The sequence below is a fragment of the Microcaecilia unicolor genome, chromosome 3 (genome assembly GCF_901765095.1).
Source record: "Microcaecilia unicolor chromosome 3, aMicUni1.1, whole genome shotgun sequence".
Taxonomy (NCBI): domain Eukaryota; kingdom Metazoa; phylum Chordata; class Amphibia; order Gymnophiona; family Siphonopidae; genus Microcaecilia; species Microcaecilia unicolor.
Genome location: NC_044033.1, coordinates 156,888,287 through 156,906,348, shown reverse-complemented (window position 1 = coordinate 156,906,348; position 18,062 = coordinate 156,888,287). Strand labels below are relative to the sequence as shown.

The window sequence follows — 18,062 nt, the reverse complement described above, 5'->3', positions numbered from 1 at the left end:
TTTAATGGACCAAATGTACAGTAGGACATTGATGCCACGCTGATTACTAGAATTAATAAAATATTAATCTTTCTGCTCCACAGAGAGACTTTCTACAATTCTAATTACATCATGAAAGTGCAGGTTACTGGAGGCACATTCCCCCTTTTAGATGTAATGAACAGCATAAAAACAAATTCATTAATAAAACATGATGAAACCAAAACTACATCTAAGTACATCATGAAGTTCTACACTTATCAAGTGTGTCTGGAAAGGGAAAAACAGAAGATCTAGTATGACATAAGCATACATACCTTTATTACATGCATGCACGCACACAAACCTTAATCCTTACTTGTGTTTTTGTTACACAAATGATGAACAACAAATTCAATGATGTCTATAAATAAAGGGAACCTCACTGAAGTCGGTGAACTTGTCTAGGACTGCCTATGTAAGCAAGGCCCCTGGTCTCCTGTAATTCTACAGCTGTGGAAAGGGGAACAAAATTTACCCCTTGGACTTTCTACAGGGACTCAAGAAGACAGTGAATCCCCTTCATCTCCTCACTTCTGCACTGATCTGCCAAGTAGGAAGAGGAAGGTGGCAATACACTGAACCACATCCTCTTCTGCCACTGGGGCCTGACTCCTGTTTTGAATGAGGGAAGAAGTATGGTGTTAAAGAGTGAGAACCTGGTTATTCAAGTGATTCATAGTATAACCATAAGAGAACTCTCTAGCACCATTCATATTATACAAATGAACAGTCTAAAGCATGGGGGTGGGGGACAGACTGGCTGTCCTCTTCTGCTTCTCAGAAATAGCTCTGAAGTGGTTCTCCTAGTATAACTTCTAGCTGCTGAATGCTCTTTTGACACTGATGTTCCACTTCTTCACATTCATCTGTAATGAAACAAACAAAAAACCCTAAGATGCATCTACATGCACAGGAACTCCCCTAAGCAAGGTACATAACCTGAAGTGAGTTTTCTAGGCCCCAGCCAATTTCAGAATCAAAATGAACAAAATATAATTACTAATCTACAGAATACAGAAGTAAAACTAAACTACATTAAGCATCCCACAACCACTACAAAAAGAGATATTCCACTAATATAATTGAGCAACAGGCAATACAAGAACTATGGAGAATGCAGAAAAACAGCCAGACACCCTTTGAACTTTACATGTTATCTGATTAATCTTCAATAGACCTTTGCTATCAGAGAAGAGTAACAGCAAAGCAGTGGACACTGTGTGCAGTGGAGATGGAAGAGTATTTTTAATATTTATGTAACTGCACTAATGTAATGTTTTCTTTTGTGCTACTATTTTACAACAGTACACTGCTTTGGAGGGGATTCCCTGAAAAGCAGTTTATAAATGTTTGAATAAGTAACATTCTAAGGGAGATATATTCACAGCCAGAAGTTCAATTTAAGGAACTCCAAGCAAAATATCAGAAAGGGCTTCCAGAACAGGGTGGATGCACCTCAGACAATATGAGAGCAGGTATAAGTGGGCCCCCTCCTTCTGTGAGTTCCTCTGTCCTGCAGGTAAAGTTTGGGTGGAATTTATGCCACCGATTCACTGTATAATTGCTTTCCACATTTTGAGTGATACCAGACCCCAGGTGACCAAGAGAACGGTATTCACTCTGGAATCACTCTGTCCTGCAAAGAACTTCTCAGATTGCTTCCAAGTTTCCCATGTAAGACTAAGCCAACTCCATTTCTTTGTGTTTATGAATTTTAGACTCATGGTCTCCCTCTGCTACTGTCTTCACGTCTTCAAATTACAGGATTATAATCTAATGTACCCATGCACTTTAAACCACGTGTTACAGCCCAAAATGTCATGCTGGAAAAGCTCTGTGTGCATGTTGTGCTGAGTGTTCAGGAAGAAGAAGAAACAAAACAGCAAAGATGACCAGCAAAAAACAAAAAAATAAAATATATATAAAAAACGTCAAAATTTAAAATTAATCATAAGATATGTATTTAAAAGATGAATCCATCAAAATCAAAAAATTACATAAAAAAGGTGACACTTTGGATGTAAAAATGAAAAATCAACTTTATTAGCCAAACTGTAGCAGGGAGAAAGGGACTCGACACAGCTGTGTTTCGGCCGTACTGGCCTGCATCAGGAGTCTTCTCTGCCGTCTGTTGATTATTAATTCTATCCAAATATAAAAAGAATATGTGTGTCTTACCAATAAACTGAAGCTATAGTGCTCAATTGTACTGGAAACAAAGTTGTTGAGCGGAGAAGATCAGAGCAGTTCTGATTTCCGCTCAACAACTTTGTTTCCAGTACAATTGAGCACTATAGCTTCAGTTTATTGGTAAGACACACATATTCTTTTTATATTTGGATAGAATTAATAATCAACAGACGGCAGAGAAGACTCCTGATGCAGGCCAGTACGGCCGAAACACAGCTGTGTTGAGTCCCTTTCTCCCTGCTACAGTTTGGCTAATAAAGTTGATTCTTCATTTTTACATCCAAAGTGTCGCCTTTTTTATGTAATTTTTTGATTTTGATGGATTCATCTTTTAAATACATATCTTATGATTAATTTTAAATTTTGACGTTTTTTATATATATTTTATTTTTATGTTTTTTGCTTTTGTTGGTCATCTTTGCTGTTTTGTTTCTTGTTGATTTCCTTGCGAAGACTGGTTTCTTCTGTTTTTTGTACTGAGTGTTCAGGATACATTTTGCTTGCTTAGTCTAACTCTGGTGGCAAAAATTCTGAACTTGCTCACACTCAGCCCTAGATGGCAAGTTCAGTAAAACCAATCTTCAAGATGAATGAATGTGGTGTACTTTGGTTCAAGCTAAACATTAATTGCACAGATGTCTGTTTTTACCTTCCATGAGCTCTGCCAGGAATGGAATGGATTCTGGTAACAGGATCATGTAGCTCTCACTCAGTTTTCCTGCCAGTTCTGTTAAAGCAATCAATGCAGCGAAACGAACCTAACAATAAATAAAAATAAATACATTTGAATCCAGGATTTAAAAACATACCCGTTACAACTGCAGTAAAATCATTTTTGCAGACATACTTGCATTTTATAATTTAATATTTACAAAAAACTCATTCTCTCTATAATTAGTCAGATCTCTTCTGAATCTCCTTTTTGGGTAGGACCAAGTGTAGAATTGAAGAATGAGCAGAGGACGGTCCCTTCTTGGTCTCTGGCTGAGACTGAAAAGGTGTAACTAAGGTGGGTTAATGCCCTGCCATGCAACCCCATTAGGGACATGATGTAAAACCTATTGCCAAAACACGAAGGTTAAACCTCATGCTTAAAAAAATAGTATGCTATACCCTGGGCTAATTTGTGCTACTCTCCCTTCTAAATTCTGTTAGATACAAGACTGTAAGAATAAATGTACAGTATTTAAAGAACAGCTCCTATATCTAACAGTAAGGTGTAAAATATAAAAATTGTTTAATATTTATGATATACCTATTATTCATAATATGCTTAATATTTATTATTTGAGTTAGTTGTATTATGAATATTTTATTAGCTTGATAAGGATTTATTTTGTACCTTTGCAGCCAGTTTATAAACAGCGTTTTTGTTGTTGATGAATTAAGGGATCCTTTTACAACTCTGTATGAGCTGATGGTAGTACCCCCTCCCCCTGCGTGTATTTTCGGCACAATAGAAAATAATTTTTTTTTTAGTGCTGGCGGCTTACTTTAAGGTAATTGGGCACCACACGTGGCCCGGTTACCGAAGGGCCAGCGCAGGAGCCCTTACCTCCTCCTAAATAGGTGGCAGTAAAGGCTCCTCCCCCCCACCCCCGGAAATGGCCACGCCTTACCACACAGCCATTTCATTTTATTTTTGCCTTTCACCTACTGCAGTAAAAGGGGCCTCGGCGCTCAGAAAAAATCCATATGCCGACGCTTTTACAGCAGCTTGGTATAAGGGGCCCTAAATTTGTTAACAATGATGTCAGAAGTCAGAAGCAGCTGGGGGAGATGACATGCCATTGTGCCATGTTAAGTAATACTAACTACTGAGCAGAGAGAAGCAGCTATTCATGCAGTTGCAGATCAAGTTCTGTCCTGAGCTGCATCAGAGGTTATTTTTTTCTTTTTACAGACTACGGTCTATGTATTCACTTAATCATTGTTGCAGGGCCGATCAAACTCAGTAAGCAGGGTAAGCACCGCAGGGGGGGCGCCTGCCTTCAAGGGCGCCACTGCGGCGCCATACCATGCCGCCCTTGGTGCTTTAAATCTTTAATTTACCTCAGTTCCAGCAGCTGTATCATTTGAAAGCCCTGCCCCGTCTCTGGCCTTCCCCTCCCTTCGTGAGTTCGTTCCACAGTCCCGCCTTCTGACGTCATTTCCTGGAGGGCGGGACTCTGAGGGAACAAACTCACAAAGGGAGGGAAGGCTAGAGATAGGGCAGGGCTTTCAAATGACGCGGCTGCTGGAATGGAGGTAAATTAAAGATTTAAAGCACCAAGGGCGGCGCGGTATGGCAAGGGATGGGGCGCAGAATCGCTGGACAGGGGCAGGGTGGGAGAAGAGAGAAAGGAGGTGCAGTGGGGGGGGGGGGGGGGCACAGGCACCAACTCATAGTCTGCAGGGGGGCACCAGAGACCCTAGGACCAGCCCTGCATTGTTGTTTGGGAATCCACTCCCTTTATAGAATGTGGATGGATATTATACCCCCTGATGCATCCACCAAAATGTGGCCTCGTTGTGTCTGTCCAATAAACTACTAGTTTTTTTTATTTTTCTGGTATCTTTTTGCTGCCCCGGTTTCCTCCCACCAGGTTCCTCACACCAGAGAGGTGGGGGTGGGAGCCCTGCGAGAGGGGAGGGGTTCACACTCACTCACTACAGGTGGGGAAGGGACAGAGGGGGAGGAGAAAGGCAGGAGAGGGGGAAAGAGGGATGAAACGGAGGGGGGCCAACAAAAGGCAAAAGTAGGATTGGGGGGGGGGGGGGGGGGAAACAGACTCTCACTCTGTCAAACACACTGTAGCTCTCGGAAAACTCTGTCTCTCTCACTCACTGTGTCCAACATACGCACTCGCACACACTCATTCTGAAACACACACACTCACTCACAGATAAACAAGCACTCAATCTCTCTCTCACAATCGCACAGTCACTCTCTCTCTCTCTCACACACACACTCACTCTAACATACACACTACGAGGAAAACCTGGCTAGCGCCCGTTTCATTTGTTACCGAAACGGGCCTTTTTTACTAGTATATTAATATTCTCTAATGGAACCTAGGTGCTTAAGTTCCTTTATAGAACAGGCCCTTACCACATGCCCTCAGGGTGCCTAAACAGAGGTGGCCACTAACAGAATTGAACCTGTGGTGCTGAACTTGTTAAAAGAAATCAGAAATTGGTTAAAATGAAAAGACAAAAATGTAATTATTCTAAGAAGAATAAAATAAGTTTAGAAAGAAAAGAAGAATTCCCAGGGTTTGCAGTGTTCTTTTAAAAAGGTATCATAACCTATAAAGACTACAGCTTTCTCCTGAAGCAATACAACTGCTAGAATTCTCTCTCCCATTGATAACAGCTTTGTTTTCAACCCTTTGCATGTTATTAACTACCACTTTAAAAGCAAAATACAACAAAAAAATCCTCAAGCGCATGTAACATAATTTTACAGAATATGTGTCATTGTCTAAAATGTTGCAATATGCAATTTGAGAAGGGAGAGGTTCACTGGGATCGAAAATGGTTATTCCACTGACAAAAACGAGAGGTTTCTAACCTTGGGTGAAGTGTGTCTCATTTTCAGCAGAATCTGGTAATTTAGTGGTTTCCAAAGGGAATCATCAGCCATTGCTACAGAAAATTGAGCTATGCACGAGATCAGGTACACCGTGACCCTCTCCTGGAACTTGTCATCACCTCCAAGCATGTTTTCCAGCTGTAAAATTCAAATAAGTGCAACAGCATTAACAGTTCAACCATCTTAAAAGCGAGAAAAGGTTTACAAACATGTGAAACACAATCACCCTCCATGGAAAGGAGAGCTCTGTTTAATCCACTGGGTCTGCTGTCCTTGTGGCTCCTCCTGATGCCATATTCTGAGACAGCCAGACAGAAAATTTATGACATATTATGCAGAAAGCTAAGGAGGTATGAATTTTCTTGGCCAATTCATGGGTCAGCTATAACGCTGGTACACTGAAGGTAAGTTTGTGGTAATCATTCTTTAGAACTTGGGTGCACGGAGGAAGTGGTACACTTGAGGTGGGCAGCTTGAAGGAGTAGGGCTTACTCTTTTTGTCAGCAAGAACCATGCTGTCTGGGGACAGTGGTCTCAAGTGAGGGAAAATCTGAGTTGGAGGGGCAAGAAAGAATCTATTTCTGCAAAAAGAATATCCAATACTTCTACTGTGCTCACTCATCTGAAGCTTGAGCAGTTCAGTAGTTGCATCTTGGTTAGCTATTTACTATGCAAGACCTCTAACCAATGTAGAAAGCAAACATGAAACAATGAAAAATTCAAACAAAGAATATATGTATGTTTTAAAATGCTAAAAACCATCCTATACATATAAGTCAGAAAGCATAGTATACAATAACCCTCATGAGATCCCCATGCATGAAAATAATACTGAAACCCCACATCTTAACATTTCTTTGTAAAAGCCAGATAATCACTCATTGTCCCCATTTCTTTAGTAAAGCTATTCCATAAAGATTTGGAGATAGATAACAAAAAGGAGGATCATATATGATAACATATCTTGCATCTAAAAGTCCTGGTAAAGGTATCCAAATGTACTAAGACAATACATGTGCTTCTCTGTTTAGATTAAGGATGGGACAAAGTTATACAGAGAGCAGCCACATTCAGGTACCCTCTGCGTAACTTACCCGTGTAACTACTGGCAGTCAACTATAGGGGGGGTCTTTTACTAAAGGGCTCATTTTATTCTTATAGGCCCTGCTGCAGATAACTCGAGTTAACCTTTAGTAAAAGACCCCCATAAAGTATAGCTTGAAACGGATCAGTTATCTGTTTAAAGTTATCAGTGAATATTCAGCACTGACACCTACCTCCACATAATTTGTCCATTTAAAGTTTTACTTGCTATTTAGCTGCTACTTGCCTGTTTGTTGTTCAGTATCTCTACTTCTGCATCTTGCTTTTTTTTCTGTAAATATGTGCTGTTACTAACAAGCTCCTAACAATAAAGGTAACAATTAGTATATACATATATGTACGTATAAACTAATTATTCTATGAAGATTGTCTTCGTGTGGTAACTGAGACGTGATCTGGCAGATTGTAACACAAATTCAATGACTATCTTGTTATATTCCATTTTCTTGAAACATCTAACCCACAGCTTCCATTCTCCTACAATGAGGTAATTACTCCAGAATAACTTTCATAACCCTGATGTAATTATCCAGGGTTAATGACCACAGGTCAATTGGCTTTGGATAATTACAGTGATATGAAAAAGTGTTCCCCCCTCCTGATTTCCCCTATTATTGCACATGTCACACTGAATAGTTTCTGATCTTTAAAAAATATATATTAGAAAAAGAGAACCTGAGTAAACACAACACTGTTTTAAAGTTATCACGTCATTCATTTAAATTATTCAAAACCCATATCACCCATGTGAAAAAGTAACTGCACCTGTAGTTACTCCAACAAAATTAAATTCAGTTGATTGAACACAGCCAGGCTTTATTGCAGCCAGCCCTGTTGAATCCAAACCTCACTACATATTGAACCTTACCATGAGAGTGAAGTAGTCATCAAAAAGTTTCTACAGGAACACTATGCCACCATCAAAGAAAATTCCAGAAGAAATAAGAAAACAAGTTATTAAGTGTTGCCATACTGGGACAGACCAAAGGTCCATCAAGCCCAGCATCCTGTTTCCAGCAGTGGCCAATCCAGGTCACAAGCACCTGGCAAGATCCCAAAACAGTACAATTCATCCTATGCTGCCCATCCTAGAAAAAAGCTGTAGATCTTCCTCAAGTCCATACTAATAATGGCCTATGAACTTTTCCTTTAGGAAGCTATCCAAACCCTTTTTAATCCCCGCTAAGCTAACTGATTTTACCACATTCTCTGGCAACGAATTCCAGAGTTTAATTACATGTTGAATGACGAAATATCTTCTCTGGTTTGTTTATTGCGTACCCCATAGTCCTAGTATTTTTGAAAAGAGGAAACAAGCAATTCACGTCTACCCACTCCACTCATTATTTTATAGACCTCTATCATATCTCCCCTCAGTTGTCTTTCCTCCAAGATGAAGAACCGTAGCCACTTTAGCCTTTCCATTTATCATTTTCGTCACCCTTCTGTGTACATTTTCTAATTCCACTAAATCTTTTTTTCAGATGCGGTGACCAGAATTGCACACAATATTCGAGATGCGGTTGCACCATGGAGAGATACAAAGGCATTATAATGTCCTCATTTTTTTTTCCATTCCTTTCCTAATAATACCTAACTATTTGCATTCTTCGCTGCCGTTGCACAACGAGCATTCTAGTGTGTCATTTGAGGTTGTGTCCTCTAGGTGAAGGTTTATATCTCCTATTATTATTACGTTAGGATTTGCGAGGCACGTGTTTGATAGTTGGTTGGGCATCTTTCCAATTTCCTGGTGGTCGATATAATATGATGCAAGTCAGGTAAGCTGGGAGGAATTTGTTTTGTAACCTGATTACGACGATTTCAAGTTATGTATTAATGGATTCCGCAATGGGTTCTGAAATGAATTTGTCTTTGTAGATTAGGGCTATGCCTCCTTCTCTTTTACCTGTTCTGGTCCAATGGTTGATTTTGTATCCTGGAGGGCAGATGCCAAGGATTGTGGGGTCATCTTGGTTATGAATCCAAGTTTCAATGATGAATATTAGGTCTAGGTTGTCCTGAGTAATCCAGTCTGTTAAGGTTTCCATTTTGTTTATTACTGATCTAGCATTTATATATCCTATTTAGATCTGTTTAAAGGTTTCATCTAAGGTGGGTATTAATGGAATATTATTAGTTGACATGTGATCAATGTGTTGGGTGTGTATGGGTTCTTTTCTCCTGTTTTTCTTTGTGTGTTGATGATTTTCCATGGTAAGGTCTGGTTTCGATCTGATGACAGTAGTTTAATCTGTTCGTCCTATGTTGGGAGTGTATTATGGGGATGATATTCTGTTCTTCTTGGGATAGGGCATCTATTGTATGTACTAGGGCCAGGATGTGTAATCCTAGGATTAGTTTTGTATGGTTCATTTACATTCTTTTTATGAATTCTGATTTATGTCCGGTTTTGGTCTGTGAGACTGAGGTTGGGGAGAGGTAGGATAATCTCCGGCTCCTTCTTTGTTTGCAGTACTGTTTAAGTTTAAAGAATCAGATCTATTCTCTGGCTGCAGTGTCTTGCCTGCCTTGTTTGCTTGCAGCACTTTCTGCTTGTCTTTTTGTTTGTTTTTTTGCTTGTGGCACTGTTTAGGTTAAAGATTAGATCTGTTTCTCTGGCTGCAGTGTTTTGCCTACCTTGTTTGCCTGCTGCCTTCAATGTTGTAGGAAGTGCCGAATTTGGGGTGATGACTTCTGGTTGTCGTATACACGTAGTTTCTATATTATTTCCAGTGAGCTTCTACCTCTTTGTCATATGTCCTGCAGATGCTTGATCGTTGGTCTGCGTTGATGTTGGGGTACAGAGAGCTGGTTTTCCTTGTCAGCAGCCTGGATGGGTCGGTTGCTGCTCTCCCTCAATCCAGTAAAGAGAAAGTGTGGAAAAGTGGTGTGAGGATGGTTTGAGCTCCTTTGATGGTGGTCTTGGTGGTCATACGTACCTTGTTCGCTCAGGAGTTCTTCTCATGTAGAATTCCACTGTGCTCCCTGGGGTATTTAGCTCAGTAAGAGCTGGAGGCCGTGTCTGGTATTAGATAAAGCTAACTTATACTTATGAATGCCTGTATCCAAATCTTTTTATCTTATCTGTCTGATTTTTTCTCCAATATCGCTCCAATTTTCTGGCTGATCATTTTAACAGCCTAAAATTATCATCAAATCACTTAGTTGATTCTCTTGTTCTAAATTTCTTCATATTCAAAAGTGCAATCTCATTCAACAAACTTTTGCTCAATGTACTCCAGCTATGAATCAAATTATCCTCCTCCAATTCTCCTGAGAGGATCAATGTATCCATTCTACTCCAGAACCTTTCGATCTATATTTTCCCTAATAATACATAATTTGAAGGACTATTATCTATAGTTTTCCCAGTCTCCCTCCATCTAATCGTAAACTCAATTAATGGTCTGACCAGGGAACAAGGTTACTTGAATTAAATTTAAATCCACAGTCTTGAGAGTTCAAAAAGGCTAAAAAAAAATCTAACAAATGCCCTTTTTCACGTGAAATAATCATAACAGATAACAGGGCCGGTCTTAGCAAGTGCGGGGCCCTATGCAGACCAATTTGGTGGGGCCCCATCCTAGCCCCGCCCCCCCCATTAAGATTATTCAATTTTTAGAAAATTTTATATTTATGAAATTTCAAATAAAGACAAATGAAGCTAAACTTGTACAGAAAAACTGATTGAAATAATAAGCACAATGCTATCATGAAACCCCCCTCCCAAGAAATTATTCAGTTCAAGTCCACAATTAGTAGTTCCAAATCTCATAACCCAGGGGGGTCAGAGGTGCGGACACACAATCTCTCCACTGCAAAACACTATACACAAACTTGTGCAAAAACACAGTCAGAACCTTACCAAACCATAACAGCACTAATTCCAAGGACAGGACGAGCTACAACCTTATGCATGGAAAGGCAGAACTGTAATTACACCAGGCTCTAAAACACCAATACACTACCTTGTGAAAAAAAAAAAGGGCTGCAAATACTACACGCTAGCAGGATACTGTACCTTGATCACACATGAAAAACACATGACAACAAATATGAAGGCAAAATACTGAATGGAATGTTACCTCAAGAAGTCAGACTCAGCATGCAGCAATACTAGAAAAATTGAAACTTACATGCAAAATATCACAGATGCACATTTCTAAAAGCTGACATATTCCAATTAATAAATTCTGAATAAAATACTTTTTTTCTACCTTTGTTGTCTGATCATTTAGTTTTTCTATTCGCTTTGGTCCCAGTGTCTTCTGTTTTAGGCAGTGTCTTCTTTCCGTTTGATATTTTTTCTCTCACCATGTCCACCATCCTCCTGTGTCCTTATGTGTTCTGTCTACCATCTGTAGCCCCCTGTCCCTATCCTTTCTCCAGTTTCAGCATCTGCCTTCAAAGTGTTCCGATCCAGCCCTTAAATTCAACAATTTCCCCTCCATCCACATCCAGCATTTCTCCTCTCTCCCCTCCACTCCATTTCCAGCAATTTCTCCTCTCTCTGGGCCCTGCCATCCCATCCAAGTCCATCCTTGGCCCTCTCTGCCCTTCCCTCCTCCATCCACATCCAGCAATTCTCCTCTCTCCCCTCCCCTCCATTTCCAGAAATTTCTCCTCTCCCTGGGCCCTGCCATCCCATCCAAGTCCATCCTTGGCCCTCTCTGCCCTTCCCTCCTCCATCCACATCCAGCAATTCTCCTCTCTCCCCTCCCCTCCATTTCCAGCAATTTCTCCTCTCCCTGGGTCCTGCCATCCCATCCAAGTCCATCCTTGGCCCTCTCTGCCCTTCCCTCCTCCATCCACATCCAGTAATTCTCCCCTCTCCCTTCCCCTCCATTTCCAGCAATTTCTCCTCTCCCTGGGCCCTGCCCTCCCATCTGTTCCTCTCTCCCCTGCCCCCCTCCATTCACCCATGTATCCAGCAATTCCCCTCTCTCCCTGAGCCCTGCCATCCCATCCATGTCCCTCTTTCCCCTGCCCACCCTCTTCTCTCTCCCACGAGCGATCCCTTTCCTTTTTTGCTTTTAAATTTACTTCCAGTCCGGCAGCGTCAGTGAAAGCGCTCCCAGTAAAAGCGCTTCTCTTCGCTGTGTCCCGCCTTCTTCTGACGTCATGACGTCAGAAGAAGGCGGGACACAGCAAAGAGAAGCGCTTTTACTGGGAGCGCTTTCACTGACGCTGCCGGACTGGAGGTAAATTTAAAAGCAAAAAAGGAAAGGGGATCGATCGTGGGGGAGAGAAGAGGGCGGGCAGTTCGGACGAGCGGCGGCGATCCCCGGGCAGAACTAGGTCAAGGCTAACTGAGGCGCGCCGCGCGGGGCCCCCCTAAGCGCGGGGCCCTATGCGGCCGCCTCGGTCTAAGACCGGCCCTGACAGATAATTCAAAACCATACCAGTCTACTATATTAAAAAAAAATCTATAGTCTTTGAATCATTAGTCACATCCAAATGTAAATTTATATCTCCTAACAGTAAAACTGAGTCATAGTTCACCACATTTCTAGGTATAAAATCTATAAAATTATCCCTAGAGATTAACCTTTTCCCAGGGGGGCAGTATACCAGAATACAGCATAACTTATTCTGCAACGCTTCATCCTTAATTTCACATGCCAACATTTCAAACTCAGGAGAACTTATTACATCCACTAGATCAAAAAAGCCTTATATATAATTAATAAACCCCCTTCATGTTTTTGTAATCTTGGAATATTTGTTACTTTATAGTCAAGGGGACATAATTCTTCAACCTAGGACCATCAGCCAAATTTAACCATGACTCTGTTATTTTAAAAAAAGGGCCCACCTGATGCTCAATTATCAAGTCCCTACCTATTTCTATCTTGTTCAAAACTGATCTCATATTTACATACTCCTTAAATATATTCATAAATGCTCCAGCCAAATTGCAAAGCTGAGATGGCCAGAAGCAAGTGTGCCTCTTAAAGACTAGGTGGTATCAGAATGCAAGAGAAGCCATTAACCAAACACCACAAATACAGGTGGGCTTACAAACATCACACAGAGAGGAAGGTTACAGTACCAAGCTGAGAGTTTCAGGAGAACTGACATGAAAGTCTTTGTCCAAATAAACCAGCTATCTTATGCACAGACACCATACCTGATCCACCAAGGGCATCATTAAAGCCTCTGCTCTCTCCTTGCTTACAAAACGCTGGCTGTCATAGAGGAAAATTTTGTGCAGGCAATTGAGGATAAACTGCAGCAACAGGCAACTCTTCTCCGTATTCCTGGACTCAAAGAAAGCTTGGTCTGAATACAGAATCAAAAACAAATATAGGAGAGATGAGATTGTACTAAGATGATCATGCTAGAGAAAGCAAAATGAATGCAAGGTGACAGAACATTGGCACTCCATTTTCCCCAGGTCTTAAATTTCACATATACTTTCTTGGGAGTGAGAGCAACTCTGCATTTACAGACCTATTCCTCTTAAGAAACCTCAGGAGTGGGCCATGGTGATAGTCTCTTGTCTGCAGTTTCAACAAATGGAGAAACAGCAAGAATGCTACTTTTTCTGGCATCAAGTATATTAAAGGCTCAAAGCCATAAGCAGGGTGTTAGAACAGTGCACTAAGATTCATGCACACCACTAACACACACACTAAAACAAAAATCCCTTTTACTTCTGATGCAATAAACTAATGGCATGCAAGTTATCAAAGTGCTAAAAAGCGAGTGTTAAAAAAATGCATACACCTCTGCAATAATTTGCAACAGTTTGCTCTATCAGGAGTAAAATGTCTTCCTTCTTCTCAGTGCACATGTGAGGACTGGCTCACACTCTGACAGGAAGGACACCCTAGGGTCAAACACCTCTGGCTCAGAAAGCTGGAACATGGAGACCCTGTATGCCAGTGCCTCTAATCAATTAGACCATTCCCTCAGACCAGTGGTATCTGACTCATCCTGCTGCCATCTTGAAAAATGGCAGTGCATGACTCATAGTGAGACACACAACTTGGGGTCAGGCCAATTCTATTTTTCAAGACAGCAATGGTGAGAGGGACCCCAATGGATGCCTCCCCAGACCTGGTAAATATCAACGTTTCTGGGTGGGGCATAGAGAGGGGAGAGGAGTTCCAGTTGCCATGGATCCACAGATGAACTATATCCATCATATGATCACAACTAATCTTACTCAATACCTGGAAGATGGCCACTGTAAGCCCCAAGTTAAAGGACCTATATGGGCAGCTTTCTTCCTGTTTTAATTATCGTCCTATATCCAATCTGCCCTTTACAGCAAAACTCACTGAAAATGGCCTAGTGGTTAGGGTGGTGGACTCAGGCAGCTCCTTGTGACTCTGGGCAAGTCACTTAACCCTCCATTGCCTCATGTAAGCCACATTGAGCCTGCCATGAGTGGGAAAGCGCGGGGTACAAATGTAACAAAAATAAACTTAATGACTCTATTGAGAAAACCAATGTACTCCATCGAAATCAGTCTGGTTTTAGACAAACCACAGAATAGAAACTTCCAAGTTACGTGTAATCACTTTCATCTGCTACCATTTAGATCACTCGAGTTTAGTTCATCTCTCCCTTGACCTTTCAGCTGCATTTGATCTTGTAGATTATGTTATTCTACTACAGCGCCAACATCACAATGGTATCACAGACCAAGCCTTGGCCTGGTTCCAGTCATACCTCTCCTTCAGAAATTATACAATGAACCACCGAGGAGTCATCTACAGACCATTCACTGTGGCTTGCAATGTTCCTCAAGGATCCATCTTGGCGCCAACTCTAACATCTTTACGGTGCCACTTCTCATTCAGGCCATTGGTCTTACAGGTTTTGTATTGTAGATGACATTCAAATTATGACCACCTTAGAACCTACCAACCCACAGGACATTCACTGTCTCAATGACAAACTCTCAAGGGTAACCTCTTGATTAACTGATCATAAGCTAAAATTCAACCAAGAAAAATCCAAGGCCCTCTTACTTGCAAACTCACCCAGTACAACTCTTACCACCCCACTTCTACTTCATAATGTACAAGTTCCACTGAGTCCTTCACTAAAGCTTCTCAGCATCATACTTGACCATGCTCTCAATTTCCAATCTCAAATTTCTATCTTGATTCCCTATCGATTCCCACTTCAGGCACAGGCAGCTCCTTGTGACTCTGGGCAAGTCACTTAACCCTCCATTGCCCCAGATACAAATAAGTACCTGTATACAATATGTAAGCCGCATTGAGCCTGCCATGAGTGGGAAAGCGCGGGGTACAAATGTACCAAAATAAATATAAACCTAAGCCTGTATGTCAAGGAGAGCCGTTGGGAAGGGGGTACTGTCACGGCCCTAGCCATGCCCCGAGCCCCAGTCTCTGCACTAACCTTGCAGGGCATCGAGGTGTGGATCTACGGCATCCTCCAGCGTGGCGGCAGGCTGCCCGCACTGCTGTCTTTGGTGCTCCAAGGTGCCTTGTGTACTGGCAGGCTGCTATTGTTTGGGTCCTGCTGATGGGGTCCCCAGGGCATGCATGTGCCAGGAACATGCTTGTTAACTCACAAAGTGGGGGGGGGGGGGGGGGGGGTGCTGGGCACCTTCTGCTTATGTCAGTGCTAGGACCCCTTCTTAAGGTGACAGCGTTCCTCTTCCCATTGCCTTCACAATGGATCATCCTGCTTGCCTTAGTGTTCCTGTCTCCATTGCTGGTTTTTGCTTCAATCTCAGGTCCAGGTTCTGTGGCCTGTCCCCAAAGGCTCATAAGAACATAACAGTAGCCATACTGGGTCAGACCCATGGTCCATCTAGCCCAGTATCCTGTTTTCCAAACAGTGGCCAAGCTAGGTCACAAGTACCTGGCAGAAACCCAAATCGTGGCAACACTTCATACTACAAATCTCAGGGCAAGCGGTTACTTCCCATATGTGTCTCAATAGCAGACTATGGACTTTTCTTTCAGGAATTTGTCCAAACCTTTTTTAAACCCAGATATGTTAACCACTGTTACCACCTCCTCCAGCAAAGAGTTCTTTGAGTGAAAAAATATTTCCTCCTATTTGTTTTAAATGTATTTCCATGTAACTTCCTCGAGTGTCCCCTAGTCTTTGTACTTTTGGAATGAGTACAAAATTGATTTACTTCTAATCGTTCTACACCACTCAGGATTTTGCAGACCTCAATCGTATCTCTCCTCATCCATCTCTGTTCCAAGCTGAAGAGCCCTAACCTCTTTAGCCTTTCCTCATAGGAGAGGAGTTCCACCCCCTTTTATCATTTTAGTTGCTCTTCCTTTGAACCTTTTCTAATTCCGCTATATCTTTTTTGAGATGTCAACCAGAACTGAACGCAATACTCAAGGTGCGGACGTACCATGGAGCGATACAAAGGCATTACAGTATTTTCGGTCTCATTCACCATCCCTTTCTTAATAATTCCTAGTATTCTGTTTGCTTCTTTGGCCGCTGCCGCACACTGAGCAGATTTCAGCGTATTATCTACAATGACACCCATATTTTTCTTGAGTGCTGACCCCCAAGGTGGACCCTAGCATCACATAACTCTGATTCAGATTATTCTTTCTAATGTGCATCACCTTGCATTTGTCCACATTAAATTTTATCTGCCATTTGGATGCCTAGTCTTCCAATTTCCTAAGGTCTTCCTGCAATATTTCACAGTCTGCACGTGTTTTAACAACCTTGAATAGTTTTGTATCATCTTCAAATTTGATCACTCGTCGTTCTGATTTCCATATCATTTATCAATATATTAAATAGTAAAGGTTCCAGTACAGATCCCCGCGGCACTCCATTGTCCACTCTCCTCCACTGAAAGAAATGACCATTTTACCCTACCCTCAGTTTTCTCTCCAGTAACCAATTCCTAATCCACACCAGAACCTTGCCTCCTATCCCATGACTCTAATTTTCTCAGGAGTCTCTCATGAGGAACTTTATTAAAAGCTTTCTGAAAATCTAGATACACTACATCAACCGGCTCACCTTTATCCGCATGTTTATTCACGTCTTCAAAGAAATGAAGCAAATTGGTGAGGTAAGACTGCTATCGGGTGAACCCATGCCGACACTGTCCCATTAAACCATGTTTGTCTACATGAGTGGCCTAGTGGCTAGAGTACCGGTCTTGCAATCCAGAGGTGGCCGGTTCAAATCCCACTGCTGCTCCTTGTGATCTTGGGCAAGTCACTTAACTCTCCATTGCCTCAGGTACAAACTTAGATTGTGAGCCCTCCTGGGACAGAGAAATAGCCAGTGTACTTGAATGTAACTCACCTTGAGCTACTACTGAAAAACGTGTGAGCAAAATGGAAATTAAAAAAAAAAATTATTCTTTATAATAGCGTCCACTATTTTGCCCAGCACCAACTTCAGGTTTACCAGTCTATAATTTCCCGGATCACCCTAGAACCCTTTTTAAAAATTGGCGTCACATTGGCCACCCTCTAATCTTCAAGTACTATGGACAATTTTAAAGACAGGTTATATGTTACTAACAGCAGATCAGCAATTTCATGCTTGAGTTCATTGAGTACCCTTGGATGTATGCCATCCAGTCTAGATGATTTACTATTCTTTAATTTGTCAATTTGGCTCAGTACATCTTTCAGGTTCACCGAGATTTCTTTCAATTCTTCCGCATCACCACCCTTGAAAACCATTTCCGGTACAGGCAGATCTCTTACATCTTCTTCTGTAAAGACAGAAGCTAAGAATTCATTCAGTTTCTCCACTATGGCCTTGTCCTCCCTGCATGCCCCTTTTGATCATTCGTGGTCTATCGGTCCCATGGATTGCCTCGCAGGCTTTCTGCTTCTGATGACCTGAAAAAGTTGTTACTTTGAGTTTTAGGCTCTGCGGCAAGTTTCTCTTCATATTCTCTTTTAGCCTTCTTTATTAATGCTTTGAATCTGACTTGCCAGTGCTTATGTTGCTTCTTATTGTCTTCATTTGGGTCCTTTTTCCATTCTTTGAAGGACAATCTTTTGGCTATAATAGCCTCTTTTACTTCACCTTTTAACCATGCAGGATGACGTTTTCTCTTCTTTCCACCTCTGCAAATAGGTGGAATGCATCTGGACTGGGCTTCCAAGATGGTATTTTTGAATAATGTCCATGCCTGATTTAGTGTCCTAACCTTTGCAGTCGATCATTTTAGTTT

The 18,062-nt window shown here is 41.6% G+C and overlaps 1 protein-coding gene across 1 annotated transcript in view; it reads right to left on the bottom strand.

Moving 5' to 3' along the window:
- Nucleotides 1–283: 283 nt before the first annotated feature.
- The window catches only part of HEATR1 (HEAT repeat containing 1), a 275,600-nt gene continuing 257,821 nt past the window's right edge, over nt 284–18,062 (bottom strand). Inside the window, 4 exon segments of the mRNA XM_030196518.1 lie at nt 284–887; nt 2,861–2,969; nt 5,765–5,923; nt 13,023–13,174. Of these exon segments, the coding sequence (XP_030052378.1) occupies nt 799–887; nt 2,861–2,969; nt 5,765–5,923; nt 13,023–13,174 (509 nt within the window). The 3' untranslated portion in view covers nt 284–798.